The sequence below is a fragment of the Dermacentor variabilis genome, chromosome 1 (genome assembly GCF_050947875.1).
Source record: "Dermacentor variabilis isolate Ectoservices chromosome 1, ASM5094787v1, whole genome shotgun sequence".
Classification (NCBI taxonomy): domain Eukaryota; kingdom Metazoa; phylum Arthropoda; class Arachnida; order Ixodida; family Ixodidae; genus Dermacentor; species Dermacentor variabilis.
In genome coordinates, this window is record NC_134568.1 from 127762820 (window position 1) to 127786044 (window position 23225).

General features: G+C 44.1%; 1 protein-coding gene across 3 annotated transcripts in view; it reads right to left on the reverse strand.

The window, feature by feature from the left end:
* Window positions 1–7131: 7131 nt before the first annotated feature.
* LOC142584541 (polyprenal reductase) overlaps window positions 7132–23225 on the reverse strand; it is a 31872-nt gene continuing 15778 nt past the window's right edge. For all 3 annotated transcript variants that reach the window (XM_075694656.1, XM_075694648.1, XM_075694651.1), the window contains 2 exons: window positions 18797–18931; window positions 7132–9554 (listed from right to left, as the gene is read on the reverse strand). In XM_075694656.1, the coding sequence (XP_075550771.1) occupies window positions 9295–9554; window positions 18797–18931 (395 nt within the window). In that variant the 3' untranslated portion in view covers window positions 7132–9294. The remainder of the gene's footprint in view (window positions 9555–18796; window positions 18932–23225) is intronic.

Below are 23225 nucleotides of genomic sequence, written 5' to 3' on the forward strand. Positions count from 1 at the left end.
TGTAGGGGCGTAGACCTGTACGACCTTCAATTTGTACCTCTTATTAAGTTTCACAACAAGACCTGCCACCCTCTGGTTAATGCTATAGAATTCCTGTATGTTACCAGCTATATTCTTATTAATCAGGAATCAGACTCCTGGTTCTCGTCTCTCCGCTAAGCCCCGATAGCACAGAACGTGCCCGCTTTTTAGCACTGTATATGCTTCTTTTGTCCTCCTAACTTCACTGAGCCCTATTATATCCCATTTACTGCCCTTTAATTCTTCCAATAGCACTGCTAGACTCGCCTCACTAGATAACGTTTTAGCATTAAACATTTCCAGGTTCAGATTCCAATGGCGGCCTGTCCGGATCCAGGGATTCTTAGCACCCTCTGCTGCGTCACAGGTCTTTCCGCCACCGCAGTCAGTTGCTTCGCAGCTGCAGGGACTGAGGGCTGATTGTTGTATTCATATAGGAGGTTGTGGCCAATACTGCACCAGGGTGGCCAATCCTGCTCTGGTGAGGGACTGTGTTACCGTTTCTGGTAACACGCTCCCTCAGTGTTACCAGAACCGGTAACAGGCCGCACTCCAGGCCTGTTCATGCAATTTTATCAACACGCAAATTTTTTTTTATTCGGTGGAAAATTGCGGATTCGAACCACGGTCCTCTTGCACGCGAGGCGGATGCTCTACCTCTACGCCACCGCTGCACCCTGATACTGCATGTGACCTCAAAGAATTGTTCACTGAAGTGACAGCCTTGTATGAGAATTTACAAGACCTCACAGTAGGAGACAGTTCAATTTCACAGCCCGAGTCCTCTCGCACCACCAAGAATCTGGTGCCTCTCGGTAGTGTAATCTTTCATCGTGTAATAGATGTATACTTCGCTCTCACTAATACTGCTTCGCCTTTCCGGTGAAAATGCAGCCTCTCTCTCTCTCTCTTTTCCTCCTTTTCTGTGAGTCCGAGCATAGGCGCAGCTGCGCATGACTGCTGTTGATTCTGATTTCAAGGGAATCCGGCTTGGCCTTATTTTGGTTACTGAGTAATTAATTACAGGGTGCCCCAACTATCATGAACCAAGACTTTAAAAAAGAGCAACTGCGCTAGTCGAAGAAAACCTAGTGCATATGATTTCCAGTACCGTGAAGCTGCTAGTCATTATTTTGTAACTGATATTTAATTAGGTAATTGCAGTTAATTATCTAACTCGGGAAGTACTGTCCTAATTATCAAAGTGCCAATGAGGAATTTGTGGGCACCCCCAAATGACATCTAACTGCGGTGTTTTCAGCGACATACTATTTGCATACAATTTTTTTTATCACTAGCAAAGAAATCTCATGAAATATAAAAATACCACGGGACTGTGCTCCCACCCGCATCATAAAACAGTGCCCTCAGAGAAGCTGATTGAAAGCAACTGTATTGCGTGTCGTAAACCCAAAGAGACAGCGCATCACCTTGATAATGGTACCAAAGGAACACGAACAGAAGGTTTCACGGCTCCGCAGCTATTCCTTCCTCTCGTTTCTACGTCACGCTTATTATCCGTCTCTCAAGGTCAACTGATCACATATCACATTAATAACAAAAGCCCCTTGATAACGCAGCTGAAGCACCGCTCTGGCCATGCTCGAAATGCGAAAAGTAATAGAATAGTCATAGAATGTTTCGAAATCCCGGCTCTACTCATAGTGCATCGAAAAAGTGTGCGTGCAGCTACATTTTGCACCAGAAACTTGCTTTGGACCAAAGCCAAATTAAAGTGACGGTTTTATTTTTCATGAGAGTGTATACATGCTGCAAGAACAGGTTTATGATAAAAAACAAAAGCGAAATAAACAGACCGGGAAGCGACCCAGTTGTAGAGAAAAGGCAAAACCAATGCGTTCAAGAAAGTAAATATACCACTTCTAAATGAGCCGAATTGGCAGTCCTGTGCAAGAAAATGAAAGAAAGAAAGAAAAAAAGGAAAACATCAAATTTCAGTTGTCCCTTATTATCTATGAATTCATAAGCGTCGTTGAACACCAGCTGCTGCCTAGAGGACGTGTTCGAATAGGTCTCCTGCAGCTACGCAGTAACGAGTCTGCTTTATCACATCTTAGTGGCTTTCTTGTTGACCAATGCTGCAATTCTATGGCAGACATCTGTTATCCTTGCCTTGAGCTAATCTGACATCCTTCTTGATCATGTATAGCATGATCTTTCACGTAACCCCAAAGGAAAATCTAGTGGAGGGAGGTCAGGTGACCTAGCCGGCCAATTCACAGGCCCGTGTCTTCCAATCTATTGTGCATGAAAAGTTGCATCCAGCCAGTTTCATGCTTGGCTGCTGCTGTGTGCTGGTGCCCAATCTTGCTGATACCACAGAAGTGGAAGATGTGAGAGCGGGACTTCGCTGAGAGACTCATCCACCACTCCTTCAAGGATTTCGTCCTCGCAGCACTGTCCAATCAGTGTGTGATCGAAGAAGATGGGACTGATTATAGCACCGGCACAAATTCCGCATCCCATATTGAACGACCACTGGTACTGGTGCCAATTGCGCTTTACCTAGTGTAGATTGGAGTCACTCCAGCAGTGTGCATTATGCAAATTTACGTAGGCATTTCTGCGAAAATTGGCTTCACGTGTGCACATGATGTTGCTCAAAAAGTCCAGTGACTCTTCGTCTTTTGTGAGGACCCAGTTCGAGAAATATAAACGATTCTACAGGTCCCTATCTTCCAAGTACTGGTGCGGGTTAAGGTAGTATGGGTGAAAGGCCGAGTCATTTAGAATCCTCCAAACTGATGACTTGGAAATTGGTACCTGAACGGCTGCGTACTGCATGCTAACATGAGGGTTTGCAGTCGTAAATGCTATGCAACATCCGTGCGTAGGCTAGGACTCAAAGATGGAGTCTTCCGCCGCTGTTTCTAGAAGCTGCCGGTTTGTCTCAGGTTTTCCTAATTTCTGATAATAGTCTGTGTTTAGTATGCTGCCACACTTGTATGACATATATATTTTCAGCCTTCCTCTTGTTGCCATTTGCAGCTCCCGAGGCAAGGACCATTTTAACATTCTGCTTATTAGAGAAAGACATGGCGACTGGGACGAAACATAACACATCTTTAAACATTTGCACTTGTCAGTTTGCTGCAAATTCGCTTTTATAGTGATAGGCTTTGTGGCAAAAAGAAAGAAAAAAAAAAGAACCATCCATGTACTTTATTTATGCTAAGACAACAGCTATCACAGCTTGTTTCTGACTAACACCAAACGCAACGCATTACTTCGGCCGGAGCACGGCAGATAAGGCACTAGCTCGATCACGATGTTTTTCTTTTCCTTTATTTTGTGCTTGCTAACTCAGAGGGAGCCTGTTTGAGGGTGCTGCTTTATGATGCGGGTAAGAGGCAATTGGAAGATTGGTGGAAGCAAAGTAGGGAAACGACAAAAAACGGAGACCTATAAAAACAAATTTCACGATAGGGGGTCAGAAAAATTTGGTTATGGAAATTCGTGTTTTTTTTTCTTTCTTTTTTCTTCTTTAACCTGGGTAGGACGTTAGGCAGTATAATAGCAAGAGCTTGGTGGGGCAATCCACTGCCCCGTTCCAAAGGAGACGCTCATAACATCCATCCATCCATCCATCCATCCATCCATCCATCCATCCATCCATCCATCCAGTGGGAGTACAGTCAAGTGGTATTCTCCATATTTTGCGGGGTTTATCAATGATTTATCAGCCAGAAAAAATAGTACGCAATCACTACATCGCTGGAAATACCGCAGTTATATGTCCGTGGACGTGCCTACATACGCCTAATTGACACTTTGATAATTAGGATAGTATGTCTAGAGTTAGATTATTAATTACAATTACCTAATTAAATCTCATTAACGAAATAATTACTGGCGGCTGATCAACTGTACTGGAAACAATATACACTAGGTTTTCTTTGAGTAACGCATTGTTGTTCTTTTAAATCTTGTTGCATGATAGTTAATTGGGACACCCTGTATATATTTGTGACCTCTGCAGGCAAGTGACTATGTTTCCATCCCTACTAAGTGTTCTAAATTATTAGAAGTGTTTTCTTTTTTCATGAGTCGTTATCATTGCTTACTGGAAAGAGAAGCAATACTGAGACACACATTAATGTGCATTTCACACGCTGTTGACAAAAGACTCTGCCGAAGGGGTCACTGAAGTCTACAGGCTTTTTTCCAGGCTCAAGAATGCATGCAAAGCAATTTGAAGCTTGGTGAACATACATATGCGTACCTTCAGAAATAATTGTTAATTGACTACCTCCTTCTCTTTCAAAAATATAATTAACTTTGTCCTGTGTATATATTTAAATATATTGTATATGTGTATGTGCTTACAGTGGAAATTTCAGACAACGATGAAGTGAGAAAATAGGGATGAGGCAGCTGCCGCTGGTACCTCTAATGCACTTGTCCTCTTATCGACAGGATTCGCAGAAATAAAGCAAAATTATGAATTAAAATTTGTGTACGCGGATCCGCACCAACAATGATGAGGTAAGCTATTAGACACATAAAATTTTAAGTGAAAAGGTAGAGGCAAGTCAAAAGAAACCTCAAATGATGTGGGTGACAAAAATTCTGGTAATGACACTTTAGGTGAGGGTGGGGGAAGTATGCTTCGGCATCGCTGGGTGGAGGGGGGGGAGACCCCCCCATATGAAAACTCTGGAGGGGGCTTGCACCCCCCCCCCCCCCGGAGTCGGTGCCTATGAGCTGAGGCTTTTTACAACGTAAAAAATAAGGGCATGTGCGTCCCAAACTAAACAGGCCACAGGCGCTAATGCTATATGCTTGTTGCAGACGCATACCTATCCCAGCCCCGCCACGTTACAGATCATATACCCGGCCGTTTACCCCAAGGACACGTGCGCCTCGTGCGGCGACATGGTGAAACTTGCACACGTGCTCTGGGAGTGTAGAAACGCTCCGGCCGACTCTACCTCGGACAAGTGGGAGAAGACCCTACAAAGCCCGCTACTCCAAGACCAGTCATGGGCCGTCCAGCAGGCCCGCGTAGCGGCCACCAGGTGCTCCCTGTCGGTACCTGCAGTGGAGACGCCAGCTATGCGCGGACGTGCGTCCTGCAGGACCTTTAATAAAGTTTATCAAATCCAATGTGCGGCAGCCAGGCTTCGATTATGCTCTAAAAAAAATTGATTTAATTGATGGCTCTTGATTGTTTCGATCACATGACCTTATTAATTCTTTTTTCCAAGGTTGCTCATTTTTATTTGCGTATTTTTCTAAAACATTCAACCGACAGACAGCATTCATCCTATGTTATCCCCAAGTCGCACTTGTCAATTTATGCACTGCTTACAATGGATGACTTCCAACTTCACCATCCTTCTGCAGTAAACAAAATTGGTTTTAAGGAGCACACAGTGTGTGCACATTTTGTGCGCATATTTCACACATTTTGTGTCCCTTTCTTACACTGTTTTGTGTTCTTTTTGTGTGTGCCTCCAAAAGCCGCTAAATCGGTGAAATAGCGTTCCCAACGCAAAACCCTTTCTTACAAAACCCCATTTCTTACACTGTTTTGTTTTTTTTGTGTGTGCCTCCAAAAGCCACTGCTTATTTGGGTGCCTGAAAAGGATTAAGCATTTTTCTCGCACTACAGTCAGCATCGGACTTTTCGGACTCCCTAGGGGTCGCGAAGTTTGATGCTAGGTTAGAGCTGTCGCTTTGATGGGTGCCGCCATGTTTGCTGACGCAAAGCTTTAGGGGCCGCTATTTGGGCTGCCGCTAAATCGGTGAAATAGCGTTCCCAACGCAAAACCCAAACGCAGTTTGCATCTCGGGCATGCGCAGTGGTTTCGACGCTATTTATTTGGGGCCCCTATTCTAAAACTCTCTAATGTCCGAAAAAAATAAATGCAGGCCTTTTACTGCCCCAAAGGGCAAAAACCGCCACAGATATGTCCAAAATAGCTCTGAAGGCCTGCCAGTACTCTCATTAGGGATATCAGTGCTCATACTGTGACAGGGGAAGGCGGGTACATGCCTGTATAATTAAAGAATACATACTGTGCCCCGTGACAGGTCAGTGGCTCCATTTCACTTTGTATGCTTCACCGCGTAACACTATTGTATTGTGGCGAAGCTGCGCTACGACGCCATCGGCGAGAATTTCAAAGGCCGAGTCAGCGTCATTTCTGACAGCGGCGAATTGTTCAAATTAAGAACACGGCACTGAACAGCACAAAGCATGCTAGCGAACATCGAAGCAGCTAGGCCTAGCGTTGCCGCTGTGGCGGCTACCGATGCCAGCGGATCGGCGTGAATGAGCGCCGGTTCGGGGCTGGAAGGTAATCAAATAGGCGGCGGTGGCGGCTTTCATTAATGTCGTTTCGGACTTGCGGTCACTAGAATTTCATCAAATTGTATGAAACTCTATGCTGCGGTTTTTACGTCCGAAATTTCAGACTTTACACAGACTGTCATGCCTAAAGCCCCCCATACACGCGACACCGCCGATTTTGCAGCGAAAGTGTGTATAGAGGGGCTTTGCTCGCGCCAGGCTCCACACCAGTGGTTGCACTGCGGAGCGCCCTGTGAGCGAAATGCTTTAAAGATTATTTGCATAGTTACTTTGTGCAGCTTCGTGTGCGTAGGCCAGTTCCTGATGTGTTGACCTTGTATCTGCTCTAAAACGTAAATATTAATGATTATAAAATAAATGTTGCTTGCGTATACTTCGATCACTGGAATATACTTCACTGCAAATTTTTTTGGCCTGCAATCTGTAATTGTTGCTTCTCACATCACATTTTATTGTCTCCATATGGAAAGCCATCTCGACGTTTGTATGGCTGTGACGGTGATAGGTGATTGTGTTGTCCAGCAACGCCGCCTGCGTGGGGGTGCTGAAGTGGCCGCATGACCAGGGTGTCGGTGATGTGTCATCATAAGAACCGCCAACAAACAGACGCTTAGTACTTTAAGAGTGTGAGAAGTCGCTTATACACTTTGGTATGTTTGATGTATCAGTTGCTCAGATTGGCATACATTTGCAAAGAAATTTTATTGTAATATGTACACACTGCAATATTTTAACACAGATTTCCCAGGGCCGAAAATGAGCACTGTTGGATCCAGAGTTCATTTGTATATTTATTTATTCAGCCACAAAGTCAAGGACAAAACAGAAACACTTCCAAGTCAAGATTGAGCAAGGCGAGCTTAAGAGGTAGCTCAAAGTATGAAAGGAAGTTTTACTTGACAGCAGAAGTTCAGGCATATGTTTATCCAGAAGTGTAAATAAATACACTGACTTTTAGCAAATGTACACAGTCATGCATAGAGATTATGATGACAAATCACAAAAAGTCCTCCCATTCTTTGTGCAGCCTATGCAATGTGGTCATACAAGCAGTTTTGCAGAAGCACCAGCATAGGCTTAAAGTGTACCTAGTAAATGTTCGACATGTTGCAGTATATTAGTGCAAAAGTAATCACTATCCCTAACACCAAATGTGAAGTGTATTATGCAACCACTGACAAAAGAACAATGGCTTTAAAGTGGCCCTGCAACATTTTTAGCTTATGGTAAATCATCTAGTCACTAGGCATGTTGTCACAAACACCTGAGCCAAATATTATTTCTGTGCATGGGTAGGAAGGCTACAATATATCTCGAATGACTGCCTGCCGCTTACCTGAATCTCTTGAATTTGCTACATTTTATGCTTACTGTCATGCAGCTACTGTTTTGCAAACATGACAGCTAATGGCCAGATTTTTTTTTACATGTTGGGCAGTACTGAAAACGGAGAAATCTCATGACAAATTAGGCAGTGGCATCATCTGGTGGTAGGGAAGACAAGAATACCATTGTACCAATACTGTGGCCTTCATTATCAGGGAGTGCAACGAGTTGGTCTTATTGGCTACGCCGACATCAAAGCTCACTGTAACGATAGGCATAGCAACATTGGATCGCTCCACTTCGGTACAGTTTCAAGTGCAGTAGGAATTAAAAGATATCGAAGGAATGACAGAGGCAACGTTTGATTGCCAATAACTCTGTTTTTAAAAGATGCATTCGAAAAATATTTTTTTTGTCAAGAAGATTCTTAAACATGTTATGCATTCCACATTCTTGGAAGGTGCTGCAGGGCCCTTTTAAGGTCATTGCAGGCAATTAGTTGCGCATTCCAAATAGTGTAAAGATGATAATAGTGCTGACAACACTGTGGCTGGAACTGCATTCTCAATTCTACTGCATGCTATTTCACGCCCAGGTGAATGTCGCAAACAGGTTGTGCTACAGTACGACTTGAACGCCTTCATTTTTACTGTCACTGTTCAGTGTGCTATTCTGTGTAGCAAATCAGTTTGGCGTCATGTTACTTCTCTGAGAAGTTTTTGGCCAAATACGAAGAATAACTCCAGCTCATCATTAAAGTAAATATCTGTTAAGTGGAAGCATGATCTTGCTCCCAAATTCCAATGCAACGAAGAATGGTGTTTTCAAGGTGACCTTACTTATTCAGTTCACTTTACAGGTGAACTGCTATATATTCCATAAAAAGTGCCACTTTGGGCAGACGAGTGGCACTAACTACAAACACAGGTGTAGCAAACTTTCTCACTAAGTGAGAACCAAGATAAAAGAAAAACAAAAAAGTGGGGAGGGGGGGGGGTGACCTTTATAAAACAAGATTCATGTGGGATGCCACCTTTCTTGTCATAACAGCAGTTTACTTGACAGTACCTGCAGCTTGAAATGCACAACTGTACTGCAAACAATTATATACTCTGAAAGCATGCTTACACATTTCTTTCCCTGCAGCAGGCACTAAACACACTGTACTCAACATTCAAATGCATGGTTTCTGCACACTGTTGGTACCCACAGCTTAATGTTGTATATTAATGGGTCAGAGGTCCTCTGAGGTTTGTTTGCCCACTCCTGGTGGGCACACACATGGCTGTTGAACAGTAGAAGTAGATGGCGTGTAGCCAACTTGTGGCTACGCTATTGCAGTTAATGTTTAATGTGAAAAATCTTCAAAACACATGATGTACTGACATCATTTACTGAAACTTTAATGAAAGTGAAAGCTGGCATCCACGAGAAGAGGATGAGGTCAACTTTCATTTCCACAAAACTTCTCCCACCTTGCTGATTTCCACAGAACTTGATTGACTACTTGAAACTTTGAACAACATTCTAGAGGCACTTTTTAATTTATTTGTACAGCTATAACCATTAAAAGAGTGAACAGTGAACAGCTATGACATTCTCACACAATCCTAGAGCACAAAGGGTATGATTGCCTTTCTGTGCTTTGGGTAACTGGGGAAATTTTGCCGATACCAGTTGTGGCTGAAGAAAGAGATGGCCACTTGGTTGGACCAGTTCCAGGCCATCATGAGCCACCAGGTGGTGTTGGGCTGGCCTAAGACCAGGCTGAGTGCACAGTAGATTGCAAGCTCAGCCATGTAGTGAGGGCAGGAGACATATGCAAACATGCCACCCTGGGGAATCTTGTGATTCAGTGTGACCACATTGCCTGCAAGTAGAGAATGCACAATGAAGGAAGCTGCTGTGCCAGTCTGAAGATGATACAACATGCCCGCCAACTGCTGATAACCTTTTCAATTGCCTCTGGCAAATCACCACCACATGATAACACCTGATGTTGGTGATGCTGGTGCTGCTATGATTATTTCATTTTCATTTATTATACCTCAAAGGCCCCAGTTGGGGTATTACATGAGAGATGGGTTTTAATTACAGTGAAAGTGCGATTCCAGTGCCGCCTTGAATTGATGTGGATTGGAGTGGTGCATGGCAATTGTAGGTAGATGGTTCCAGTCCTGTGCGGTCATTATAAGAAAGGAGCGAAGATGAGCGGTAGTTTGTGCTGGTGGAGGGTAAACTGCTCTGGGGTGGTTTGTGCGGCTGGACAAGCGACGAACTGGTAAGATAGCTGGAACTTGGAAGGGAGCATTATAAAATTTGTGGTAAAGGCATAGTATAGATATGTGACGTCGCAATTGAAGGTTGGTAAGGTGACCATGAGTCTTAAGCTCGGAAACGCTGGAATGGTAAGAATACACAGAGTAAATCAAACAAGTACCACAATTTTGGACCTATTAGAGAATATTCGATAGGTTAGATTGATGAGGATCCCAAACAGTGCATGCATATTTTAACTTTGGGTGAACAAATGTAAGATAAGCTAATAGTAGTTTCACTGATGGGGGAGCGAGTCTTAAGTGCCTAAGAAGAAAGCCCAAAGCGCAATTCACGAAGTTAGCTATGTTTGTTACGTAGGTTGACCAGGAGAGATTGCTTGAAAATGTTAAGATATTTATAAGATTCAGTGGATGATATTGTGGAGCCAAAAATAATATATTGTGCTGGCTGGTAATGTGGCCTGCAGTGCGGTGGAAAAATATGAAACCTTTCAGGGTGAATGACGTAAATATATGGCGCCGTGAACAAGTCCAAAATGGTCGATACCATATATTTACTGCGTCGTCTGTATGTTCAAAAAGCGTGCCCATTTCCTAATTTTTTCTTTCCTGGCATGTGCTGCCACTATGTGAGAATACAGGGAATTTTTTTCTCGCCCCTTTCTCTTTTGGTTTTCGTCGCACGGTTTGTTTAAGAGCTAGTATGTTTGCACCGGCGCGTCTATATACTACCACTCGTGCATTGGCGAGGGGGGGGGGGGCAGTGGTTAGTGTGAGTTTTGTTCCGTGGACGGCTTCGGCTTCTTGTGCTCGCGAAACTGATGGCTATCTCGTTACTAATCGCTCAAAGGGTGGCCGCCTGTAACTCACTCGTTTATTGCTCACAGGGGTGCACATACGAAAGATGTTGCCGTGCATGCATTTCCTTTTTTTTTGAGACTTGCGAAAACTAATCACCTCTGGTTGGCGATAAGATGAAGATTAGTGGAAGTTTGTCACACGTGTTGTTTTTTTGACGGGCACACAACTACACAGTTTTCTTGAACGCACTCACCTACGCAGTTTGATTACGCTATGGACGTACGAGGGCCGTTTTTTTTTCAACCTCCGATAGGCTATAAATAAAAGACAAGTTCATCTAAAACAATAATTTTATTACCAAAAGATTAGTACAGTTACGGTTACTTTTCGACATAATCACCGAAGAGATTGAGGCATTTGTCATATCTGTGGACAAGCTTTGCAATACCCTCTTCAAAAAAAGTTGCCACCAATGAATTCAAGTAGTCCTTGACGGTGGTTTGAAGGTCGCCATTGGTTTGAAAGCGCTTCCCACCAAGCCACGTCTTCAGTCCAGGAAAAAGATGAAAGTCACAGGGTGCTAAGTCTGGACTGTATGGCGGATGATCGAAAATGTCCCATCCAAATTGTTCGAGAAGCCATTGAGTTGCTCCAGCAGTGTGTGGAGGGCATTGTCATGGATCAGAACAACTCCAGCGGTGAGCTTTCCTCTTCGTTTGTTCTGAATGGCTCTACGCAAACGTCGTAAAGTTTCACAATAAACAGCTGCAGTGATTGTGGTTCCGGGCTCCATAAACTCCACAAGCAACACACCTTGTTGATCCCAAAACACAGTAGCCATGGTCTTTCTGTTGTTGAAGGTTCTTTTGAATTTCTTTGATTTGTTTGGTGAATTTGAATGCATCCATTGTTGTGATTGTCGTTTTGTTTCCGGTGTGTCGTATTGAATCCAGGTTTCATCCCCAGTCACGATTGATTTCAAAAGGTTGTCTCCTTCATCCTGATAACGCTCAAGGAACTCCAAAGCTGACGCCATTCGTCGAGTTTTGTGGCCGTCCGTCAACATTTTTGGGACCCAACGTGCACAAAGTTTTTTGTAGCGTAACCGTTCAGTAACAATAGAGTACAAAACAGACCTTGAAACTTCTGGAAATTCCGTAGATAAAGCAGTAATGGTGAATCTGCGGTTTTCTTTAACCATTCTGTCAACTCGTTGAACCAGGTCATCTGAAACGACAGATTTGCGTCCTTGGCCCCCTTCATCATGCACATCATTACGTCCATCTTTAAAATTTCGACACCATTCACGCACAACACCATCACTCATGAAGTTTTCCCCATACACTCGACTCATTCTCCGATGGATTTCTGCAGCACCATGGCCTTCAGCCTGTAGAAAACGAATAACACTTCGCAATTCACACTTGGCGGGAGCAACAATAATGGCAGCCATGTTTACGTGGCTGTAGCACAATGCCGACTGACGCCTGAATGTCAACAATGGCGGAGTGTGTAGTGCGAGAGCTGCGCAGTTGCCTACAGCGCATGTCCGCTTTCTGCTGCCCGCGTAGCGCCTGCACGGAGTGATCGGAGGTTGAAAAAAAAAAAAAAAACGGCCCTCGTAAATATTAGTGTAAGAGCAGGAACATTTGAGACTTGCGAAATATTCTCGTGTGCGCATATTCTAAGCCTTGAACTATGCGTATAACAATGCATCAAATTTTTAATTCTTATAAGATTATTTTCTTTTTTATTGTTGTTATTTATGAATAAACAGCACATATATACCAACACAAAATATTTTTTTCTCACTTTACGATCACCCTAGAAAAATTACGGTAAATTTTTTTCGAAACAGGTCTCTCTGAAGAATTTGAATCTGCAATAAAGAAATCGTCCCTGAAAGGGTTAATGAAGTTTTCTTGATATTTGAAGACATTAACCATGTGTTGCAACAGGACTCAATAAGGCTGAGGTCGTTTTGAAGAGTATTAATATCTGCGCTGTTTCTAATGGCATGAAATACGACGCAGTCATCTGCAAATAGATGAATGGTAGAAGAGATATTAGCTGGGAGGTCATTTACATAAATGAGAAGAAGTAAGGGTTCAAGTGCTGTACCTTGGTGGCACACCAGAGATTACGGGGGATCGGCTTGACAGTGATGGCTAAATAGTCAACCTGACATGATCAATAATAAATGCTGTGTTGGGCTTCAACCAAACAAAATCCATTGTCAAGTGGACTTAGCCAAGACACAGGCAGTAGCTCCTGCCCAATCAATGTGGTTTGTGACTGCATCACTTGGCATTATAACTTCTGAACAGTTTTCTTTTATAATGAATGCATGTGATGCATGTTCCATTATAATGAATAAACATTTAACGGATTGAGTAATATGGATGCATTTATTGACACTGCTCATCAGATTAAGAGCTTGCAAAACAGTTATGAGAAATCCAACTCAAAGGGTTCACAGAGAGTTTAAGTGGTCAAACAAGGGAAGCCTCACACAGGTGCCAACATTCGACACCCCTTGTTGTTAATGTTTGCCTGAGGCCTCCCTCATCTGCCCACTGTTAACTGTGACAGTCATAAACAGTGACATTAAAAGGTATCCACTAGCTCCAGCCTGTGTTTGGTGTATAGGCAGAAAAAATCAATAGTGGCTTTCTGTTTCCATGGCACATGCAAGGCTATAAAACGGCCTGAAATTCACTCACAAACCATCAACATCTTCACATTTAGTGTGACATGGTAAGAAAGTAAACTGAAAGGTGACAAATTGTTGTGTTTGAATGAGTAAATGAATATAATGTATCTGCTTATAAGCTTGTGATTCCATTTACTTGCACCAGTGCAAAGCCAAGGCCTGCTGAACACCAGAAGAAAGAAATTCAGAGGACTTCTTAAGCCCAGCTTGAGCAGCACATTTATGGCTCGGTATCTTTTGTGGCCAGCTTCATTGATTAGACTTTCTTACATATTTCTTCACAAGTAACCTCATATAATCAATGTACTGATTAAATGCAATGTGCATGATGCTATTATCAGTGGTGTAGCCAGAAATTTATTTCGAGGGGGTTCTCCACCGACAACTACCACTCCACCCACTCCTTTACATCTCTCTCTAGGGTGCCTCAGCTAACTTTAGCCAGAGTTTAAAAATATGCAAATGCTACGTAACTGGACAGAACAAAGGTAATGTTGTTTGCCATCACTTGGATACACTCAAACTATTTTTTTCATTTCACCTAATTAGATGAAAAGTGTTAATGAGAAAATTGTAGAGTGACATGACAAACTCCCGATACAGGTTTCTGTTCCTCAATACGTGCTAAATAAAAGTGTTCTTCCGAGCGTGGAAGGAGCCTGCAAATGCACGCAAAATTACTGTGTGACTGGCCGCTCAAGGCATTTTGCATGTATTTGCACTTGGAAAAACTTTTATGTAGCATGTATTCAGGAACATAATGCTGTATCGCGAGTTTTTCATGTTGCTCTACAATTTTCTCAATGACACTTTTCATCTAACTATAATATTTGAGAAGTTGATTAATTAATCAAGACTGATTACCTGCTTAGGCGGAATGAAAAAAAAAAAAAACTTTTGAGTATCTCCAAGCGACGGCAAACAACATTACCTTTGTTCTGTCTAGCTATGTGGCATCTGCATATTTCTAAACTCCAGCGAAAGTTAGCTGGGACACCCTGTATATATATATATATATATTCTGAGTGTCCCAGTTAACTTGAACCAAGATTTAAAAAACCAAAAACAAAGAGCTCTAGATAAATCGTGCCGACTGCATAGTAGCTGTAGTCGTTTGTACTTACAGTCAGTACTTCTTCATCACAAAGTATTAATTAATTGCTTTTAATTAGTGAACTTCCTAATTATTGCTTGAATCACAAACATATCAATTACAAAGCTGTAGGGCACTTCAAATAACCTCCGAATCAAGCATTTCTTTCATGCTCATTAAAAAAATTGATATACATAACCAACTAATTAACAAAAATTTTACTAATGAAGATTTTTACTAATTGCCTTGTGGTCCATATTGCAATCTACAAATTCTAGCTGTGGAGTATGCAAGGCGGATGCAATTGGAATATATTCTCATGATCTCATGTCTTTGCATTACACGAAGGGTTAGTTCTAGTAAACATAAATACTTAAGGAAGTAGATGGGAAAACGGCACTGCGGTAGCTCATTTGGTAAGAGCATCGCATGCGTAATGTGAGGACGTGGATTCGTATCCCACCTGCAGCCAGTGGTTTTTTCATTTATTTTCATTTCCATTCATTTATAATTTCTTTAATTCAATTAATAAGCACAAATAATTTCCCCTGTGCTGTCCTTGGTGCATTTGGTTGTTGGCTTCTTATGATATATGCGTGCATGCATGCACGTGTGTGTGTTTGGAGGTTGTACACTAAGCAAAGGCAAACTCCTAGCACTCCCCAGACAAGAATGCTTTAACAATGAGGATGTACATTTTTGCATTGCCAAAACAACACTCTGCTTAACTTCTGACAAAAGCTTTTCATTGCTATGGCGTGCAGCCACTTCGCATCAAATTATGCTGTCATCCTTATGCTATTTTAAAAAAATGATGATATAAAAAAAGCCAAGATTTTGTTTACGAATTGATGCATTTATATAATGTATGTCAATGATCTAACTAAGCTGGTACATGACTTGGAAAAATGAACAGCACTAAAGACGGGGCCAAACAAAAACAAGACAGCGCACTATCGCGTGTCTTCTTGTTTGCAGGCCAGACTTGTTGCAGCCCAGGTAACAGCGGAGATCACCGTTGTTTTCCAGCCAGATCTTCTAGCGAGTGGTATGGCCACGGCTACGTAAGGAAGATGGTGGCCACTATTTTGCAAGTCGCCTATCACTCAATCGTACTTTCAGCTTGTGGGCAGGCTATATTATTCTAGATTTAAGAATACAGGAACGAAGCTTTGCGCTAAAACTTTGATAGTGTCATACGATGCAAGTTTCGCTCACTTTCGGTGACCTGTTCTCCGACTTGTTTGAGGATATGTTTCGAAGTAACTTGCGATCATGGTATTGTAGTCATCATGTGAAGCATATTGTTATTTGATGACACTCGGGAATTGATGAGGCAGATAGTCCAAAGCAGGGCTGCTTCCTGTTTGGAAGCCTTTGTGAATATTACGGCATCTGTAGTTTGCAGTAAAATAAGGGCCAGTGACTCCGAGAGGTTCGGAAGCCTTGTCTTCTGACACCCGTATATTCTCAAAATTGCCAAGACGTTTAGTTAGGATGGGCTCTCTGCACCAAGCAGCACGTGTTACGATGGGGTGGGTGAGCCTCAGCTAGGTGACCGGCCATGGCCGTCTGTTGTTCTGAGACAGGGCAATGACGAGGTGCTCTCCTTATGTCCATAATTATCTGCCAACTTCATTCTTGACGCCTTTTATGTGCATCCCCCTCCTCGTACCCATCATGCCATACGCCTTCTTAATTTTCCGTTAGTCACTGTCACGCTCTTCAACATTCACCGGGTTGTTGAATGGTGCAATGGCTGCTAACATTCATATATTTCTGTTTCTGCATGTATTTCGAGGCCATTCACCTACCTGCCCTCCAACCTGTTGGTTGTGGTGGTTTCTTAGCTTCCCTGACCCAGCACCCCCGTCCTTTACATATTTTGCTGTGCGCAAATCAGCGTTTTGTAGGTCTTTCTTTTTTGTTTTTTTGGCCTAACAGCAAGCTCAAATTTAGTGACATCATGAAAGTTAGAGACAAGGGAAAGAAAAGAAGAAAAAACAAAGGGTGGGTGGGGGGTGCTTATTATGCATATCCCAGACAAGCAACATATTCTTGGATTGTAGGCCAAGTGACACACACACAGACTAGAAGAAGACAGGACGACAGTAGACAAGCAAGTTGCATTATTTTCGTAATGCTTTACTTCTGCACAGCTTGGTTGATGATTCGGTCAAGTATGAGAAATGAGAAGCTCTTCGACGACACGAAGGCTTGGTGGGGAGCAACAATGCCCCCAATGTTTTATGCATAAGCTCATGCCATCTTTATCTGTGTGTGGAATATTTAGTGCTGATCCCCCTTCAGCAGTTACGGTTAACATGATCTGGAATGAGGTAAAGGCGGGCTATGAGTGGGGCCGCAATGTTCTGTGCATGGGAGGGGGCTCGCCCCCATGGCAACCCCCCTCCCCTTTGAACTGCCACTAGTCCTCGCCTTGCTTTCACATTCAAGTTTTTCCTTCCATCCATGTTGCTCTTTCGGAGCCCAGCTGCCAAAACTTTCTATCCGTGGGAAAGGGGGGGGGGTCGAGACCCCCCCCCCCCACTGGCTATGGCTATGATTCAAGATGTGAACAATATCGGAATGTCTTGGGGATGTCATCCTAGAATAACTGAAATTTGAGCAAGTTCTTGTTCATTCACAATTAAAGGCAGTGTGAAGAACGAGGACAGAGAATGAATCACACAGGACGAGTGCTGTCGTCTTTAAAACCCTATAAGTGTTTAAATGGGTCGTGCAGGATCAGCTACAACAATCTATTTAAAATTATTATTACAGCACACAGGGCAGGCCATGGAACTTGGTGCCTCACACTAAAATATCCCTGATCTGCAAACATTTCAAGTGAAGCAGCTTGAAAAATTGACAGAAGAAAGTAGAAGAAAACCAACAGTACACCAACTGAATTTTATTTAGGAAAACCAACCTTATAAATATTTTTCACACACCCACAAAAAATGAAGGTGAGCATGCATCAAATTCAAAACTCACTTGTCCAAGAATTATTTCTGTTACCAGCAGGGCAAGCGATGGTGCACTAATATACACCTGTCACCAGCTGCCCTGATGAAAAATGCCCCTGCTTGGTGTGTCTTCTTTAAGAACTTGGTCGCGTGTGCACTCTTTACAGTGAACTGCCAAATGGTTGCGGTACCCATTTTCTACATTGTTTTTGCTGCCTGGCTCTGTCTCTGAACATTGTCCTGTCTGTCCTACGTAAACATTACTACAGCTTAGCAGAATTTTGTACACTACTTCTGATGTACCGTTTCTGAATCTTTTGCAAGCGAACTTGCAGCATTAACTCCAGCTGTCATCTTCACAGTGCTAATGTAATTAAAAATGCATATGTAGCACCAACGTCAGCTATAATAGAATTAAGACAGTTCAAGAAGTACTGACAGAAAATTTTTCTCATGTTTACATCTTTATTGGATAGTTGCCGACCCAGTAATTATGCTATGGAGCCTCAATTCCTCAAGAGCACACCAAATAATTAACTACATTACCTTTTAACACGACCATCTCAAAATGTACACCATGTGCAGCGTGGCTTCAGGTGTGAGAAAAGGAGACTATTCTTGTCACCGAAACCTGATGTACCAGTTTTGTGGTACCTGACACGCTAATGCATACACAAACACTATGACCATGCTGCTGAAAGCAGAGTCCATTCTGCACTCAATGAGACAAGAGGGGAGAGTGTATTTCCCTGCATTTACAAAAGATACACACAATAGGAAGGGCCAATCCTGCAGCTTTCGGCCATGTAGTGAACGTACGGCCTTTGACCACTGCACTGGGCTGACTGGTGCGCTCTTGAGTTCGTTGTCGTACCACATGACCACCACCTTCACTTTTGATGATGTCAATAGTCTTCTTCATATCCAAAGCTGTGCTACACTTGGTGCACACACTGGACAGGACGTATAAGAAGTGCTGCAGTTAATAATCAGTGGCGCTCTCGAGAAATTGAGGTTTTGTACCATAATTATGACAGCTACTTACAGAAGCAAAAATACAACGGAATGCAAAATTTTAAGCACTCCTTAAAGGTCCTAGACACTTGATGGCATTAACCTTGCCCATGTGGCACAGGTATAGCGTGATATGTGGTAGCACATCAAAGTGAACTGGCAAAAAGTAAAACAAATATATGTACCTATGTTCTTTAATTCAGTTACCATCCAAATGGCTACTAGTAATAAAGTGCCAAATACCTTTATGGTCTTTCCGTAAGGAAGCCATGCGAAGATGTGAGTCGAACTGCACGCAGAAAGCCCACAGGAAGATGACTGTGCCAATGATGTGATGCGCAGAGATATCCAATACAGAAAACCTTGGCATAGCAGATTCTGCAAGGAAAAAAAAAAATGTCTGACAATTGCGATACTACCTAATGCGAAATTTGAGCACAGCTGTACATGTGTTTTCTTTTCACGATATATTTAGGCAAAGAATTTGATACCGAATTCACCACACCGACTGGCAGTGGGCCAGTGCTGTCAGCGCCCTCACAGAGGGAGGGGCAGTGGAGGGAGGGCCACTGGCATGATGAGTGGCATCGGAGCCAGCTGTGGAAGAAGGCGGTGATGAAGGCACGAGCAATGTATTGAGGAAAAGAATTTGAAACCAAAATCACTGCACCGACTGGCAGTGGGCCGGTGTCGTCAGTGCCTTCGCAGCGGGAGGGGCAGGATAAGAACGCTAGCATGATGAGTGGCATCGGAGCCAGCTATGGAAGAAGACAAAGGTGCAAGAAGTGGCATGAGCGCGAGGTGCAGTGTAGGAATGCTGGCATGACGAGTGGCATTGAAGCCAGCTGTGGAAGAAGACAACGAATGTGCGAGCAGTGGCACGAGTGCGTTCACACGGTTACGCCTAGGGACAGCGATGCTCAACCCAAGAATGGGTGCCTAAGAGCAGCACTCTAAATATGCATATGCAATGGCACAATACAAAAAGTTTGGTGCAATGAAGAAACTTTAGTGCATGATTATGCTCAGCTACAGTGGCTGATTGATAGTTTGGACACCCATCCCTAGCCATGAGCACTGAAAATTTCTGATTATGTGTCGTGCTTTGATTTTTTTTAAGCAAAGCCTGTATTGGCTCACAAGTAGCATTGTTGTAGTCACGCAAGAACCCAGTTGCTCCCTGATATGAAATGCTTGGAAGCGCTGTGCTAACACGTGTCAAACTAGAAGTGATATGAAGTGCTGTGCTAACACGTGTCAAACATTAGTTCTTTTGTGTTACGTCATAGGCAAGCAACCTATATATATAGTTCGCTGTCTCTGAAATAAACGTTGTTGTGTGTGTTTGCTCTTGGGCCGTCTCCATCACTCTGTCACCTGCTACAACAGTGGCAACGAGGGTGACCACCCCGCGGAGCCCCTGCCACAAACAGTGGCGTCTCGGTAGCGTTTGGAGTCCTGCTGGGTACTGGAAGTAATCGAGTCTACGGAGCGTTGGCGGTCATGGCCCTGGCTACGAACCTCGGTACCCCAAGTTTAGACGAAAATCAAGATAATTGGGATATTTACTTGGCTCAACTGGAGGAATTCTGGAGGAGGAACTGGAGGAAGAAGACAGATGATAAGAAAAGGGCGCTCTTGGTTTCGACACTGTTAACGAAGACGGTAGGCATTCTTGCTGAACACTGCGCCCCCGGAAAGCAAATGGCCGGAGTTATAAGGAAGCACCTACCCTCCTAAATGACCACTGTGCGCAGAAGTGTAACGAGGTTGCCGCAAGTTACAAGTTCTTTACAAAGGACCAGGCTGCAAACGAATCTGTCTGGGACTATGTTGTTGAGCTACGCAAGCTTGCGGATAAGTGTAACTTCGGCACCAGCTTGGACCGCATGTTACGGGACCGCATTGTTTGTGGCATCCGAAATCGCGGGCGCAGCAGACGCTGCTTGAAAGAACTGAGCTCACACTTGCCCAAGCTGAAACGATTGTCATAGTGGCAGAGACAGCCACACTGGAAGTAAGCGCCATGACCAGACCTGATAATGAGGCAGCGTGTGCAGTGTAGCGAGAAAATCGCGCCGATATCCGACCTTCACCAAAGATAAGCAAAGCCATACCGATTGCGCACGCTGCTGAAACTACGATCACAAAGCAAGCGACTGTCCACACAAAAGAGAGCAGTGTTTTCTCTGTCAAAGATTGGTCATTTCGCAAGGAAATGCCGCTCCCAATCGGGGCTCTGGGCTGGTCGTAGGCGCGATGGCGTCGCTAACGCAGTTCATTATGGGAGTGCTGTATCCGAAATGGAGGAAAGCGATATTTCAATAGTCTTTCCATTGCAGGGATCACGAGAAAGGAAATGTTTGCTCCAGGCGTTCCGCAGAGTTATCCGCTTGGGTGGCGTGCCCTTGAACATGATTATTGACATGGGATCACCGTTTTCTATCATTCCGCAAGAGGTGTATTTAAAGCACCGTCTGAGTTGGCCACGCTTATTGAAATGCAAACACACGCTCAGCTGTTACTTGGGCAAGCTACCTATTGTTGGGGAACTGCACCTTCAAGCCCATTTTGCAGGGAAGGCTGTACCTGCCACACTGATTGTTATAGGTTGCTCGGGTCCCAGCCTCTGCAGAAGGGCACTTAATCCAAGCATTCTCGCTTCTGCTTTCCGGTTTTCTCACTACGGTTGAATCGACGTCAGCAGATCCCGACAGGCTCAGAACTGAGTTTTCTGCCCTTTTTGAGCCAGGGCTTGGAAACATTTAAGGGCCACCTGTGAAATTCCACATTCGAGAAGGCACCCAACCGAAGTTCCACAAGGCGCGGTCAATCCCTTATGCTCTTCATGAAAAAGTGGAAACGGAGCTGGACCGTTTAGTGGAGCAAGGCACATTATTGCCCATAGCACATTCCGAGTGGGCGGTGCCACTTGTACCAGTACTGAAGAAAGACGGGTCCCTTCGCATCTGCGGCGATTTCAAAACCGCAATCAATGCTGCCTGCATAACTGAGCAGTACCCTTTACCAAACATTGAAGACATTTTTGCATCGCTACATGGGGAATCGTTTTTCACAACACTGGACCTTAAGGATGCACATAACCAACTCCCTTTAGATGAGGAGGCGAGGAAGTTGACCGTGCTAAACACTCACAAGGGGTTGTTTGGAGTTGTCTCAGCTCCCGCGATTTTTCAGCGGCACATGAAAACGATCCTGGCCGGCCTTCCAGCTGTGCAGGTGTATTTGGACGATGTATTGATAGTGGAACATCAAGACGGTAATGGCTCAGTGCTCTGGTACATTTTTCGCAGGCTTCAAGAGAATGGTATCAAGCTGAAGGCCAAAAAATGCCATTTTTGCAAGGACGCCATCATCTACCTGGGCCATGGCGTCAACAAAGACGGCTTGCATCCGCTTGACAAGAACCTAGCAGCAATACGCGACTCACCACGGCCTACGAATGTGAGGGAACTGCACTTGTTTTTGGGTCTGCTGACTTATTATCACCGGTTCTTGCCACACATGTAAACTATGTTGGCCCCATTGTATCTTCTGCTTGAAAAAGAGCATAAATGGCAATGGGGAACGGCGCAGGAAAATTCATATCTCAAGGCTAAACAAACACTTCCGAGTTCATCTGTTCTGACGTATTTCGATCCCAACCAACCTGTGTGCCTGGAATGTGATGCGTCACCTTCGGGTTTAGGTGCTGTAATCTCGCACCGAATTGTGAAATTGGATAAGCCCATTGCCTTTTGTTCATGCACGTTAACACACGCTGAAAAGAATTATTCTCAGCTCGAGAAGGAAGCTCTTGCACTGGTGTTCGGAGTAGCAAAGTTTTGAGACTACCTGCTGGGCTGCGAGTTTGTATTGGTCACGGACCGCCAACCACTAGTGGGACTTCTATGAGAAGATCGACTTGTGCCCCCAATGGTGTCGGCACGTATTCAGAGATGTGCTCTGTTTCTAAGCCAATATCGGTACCGCATCGAGTACAAGGCCGGCAAGGAAAATGACAATGCGGGCGCACTCAGCCGCTTGCCCGTGCCGAGATGCTTGTCGATTAGGCACCTTACCAGAATATGTGCTGTCTTCTGAGAACCTTGACAGCTCGTTCATGCCAGCGGGTGCCATACGGGTGCTGACGAACGCAGATGAATACCTCAGCATTGTGGAGCACATTGTACTTAACGGATGGCCTAAACGCTTGTCACCATGTCACAATGACCTTCAACCTTATTTCTGCAGAAGACTGGAGCTGTCAAGCATAGAAGGCCTGCTCTACTGGGGTCATCGCATCGTCGTACCTTGCAAAGCGCGAGTCTCCATGCTCGATGAGCTTCATCGGTCACACCAGGGTGCATCTGCGATGAAAAGACTGGCTCGGACGCTGTTCTGGTGGCCTGGGTTGGATGGTGAAATCGAAAACCTTGCACATTCGTGCATCTCATATGTACAAGCGCAGCCAATGGCTCATCGCCAGGCTCCTATCTGCTGGCCAGAAACGGGGACCAAGTGGTCACGGCTTCACATTGATTATGCCGGACCAATAGAGGGACGCATGCTGTTGATAGTTGTTGACTCGCATACTAAATGGATCGAGGCACTTCCCGTCAGGTCGGCGACCACAGACGTCACAATCGCATGGCTTTGCGAATTGTTTGCT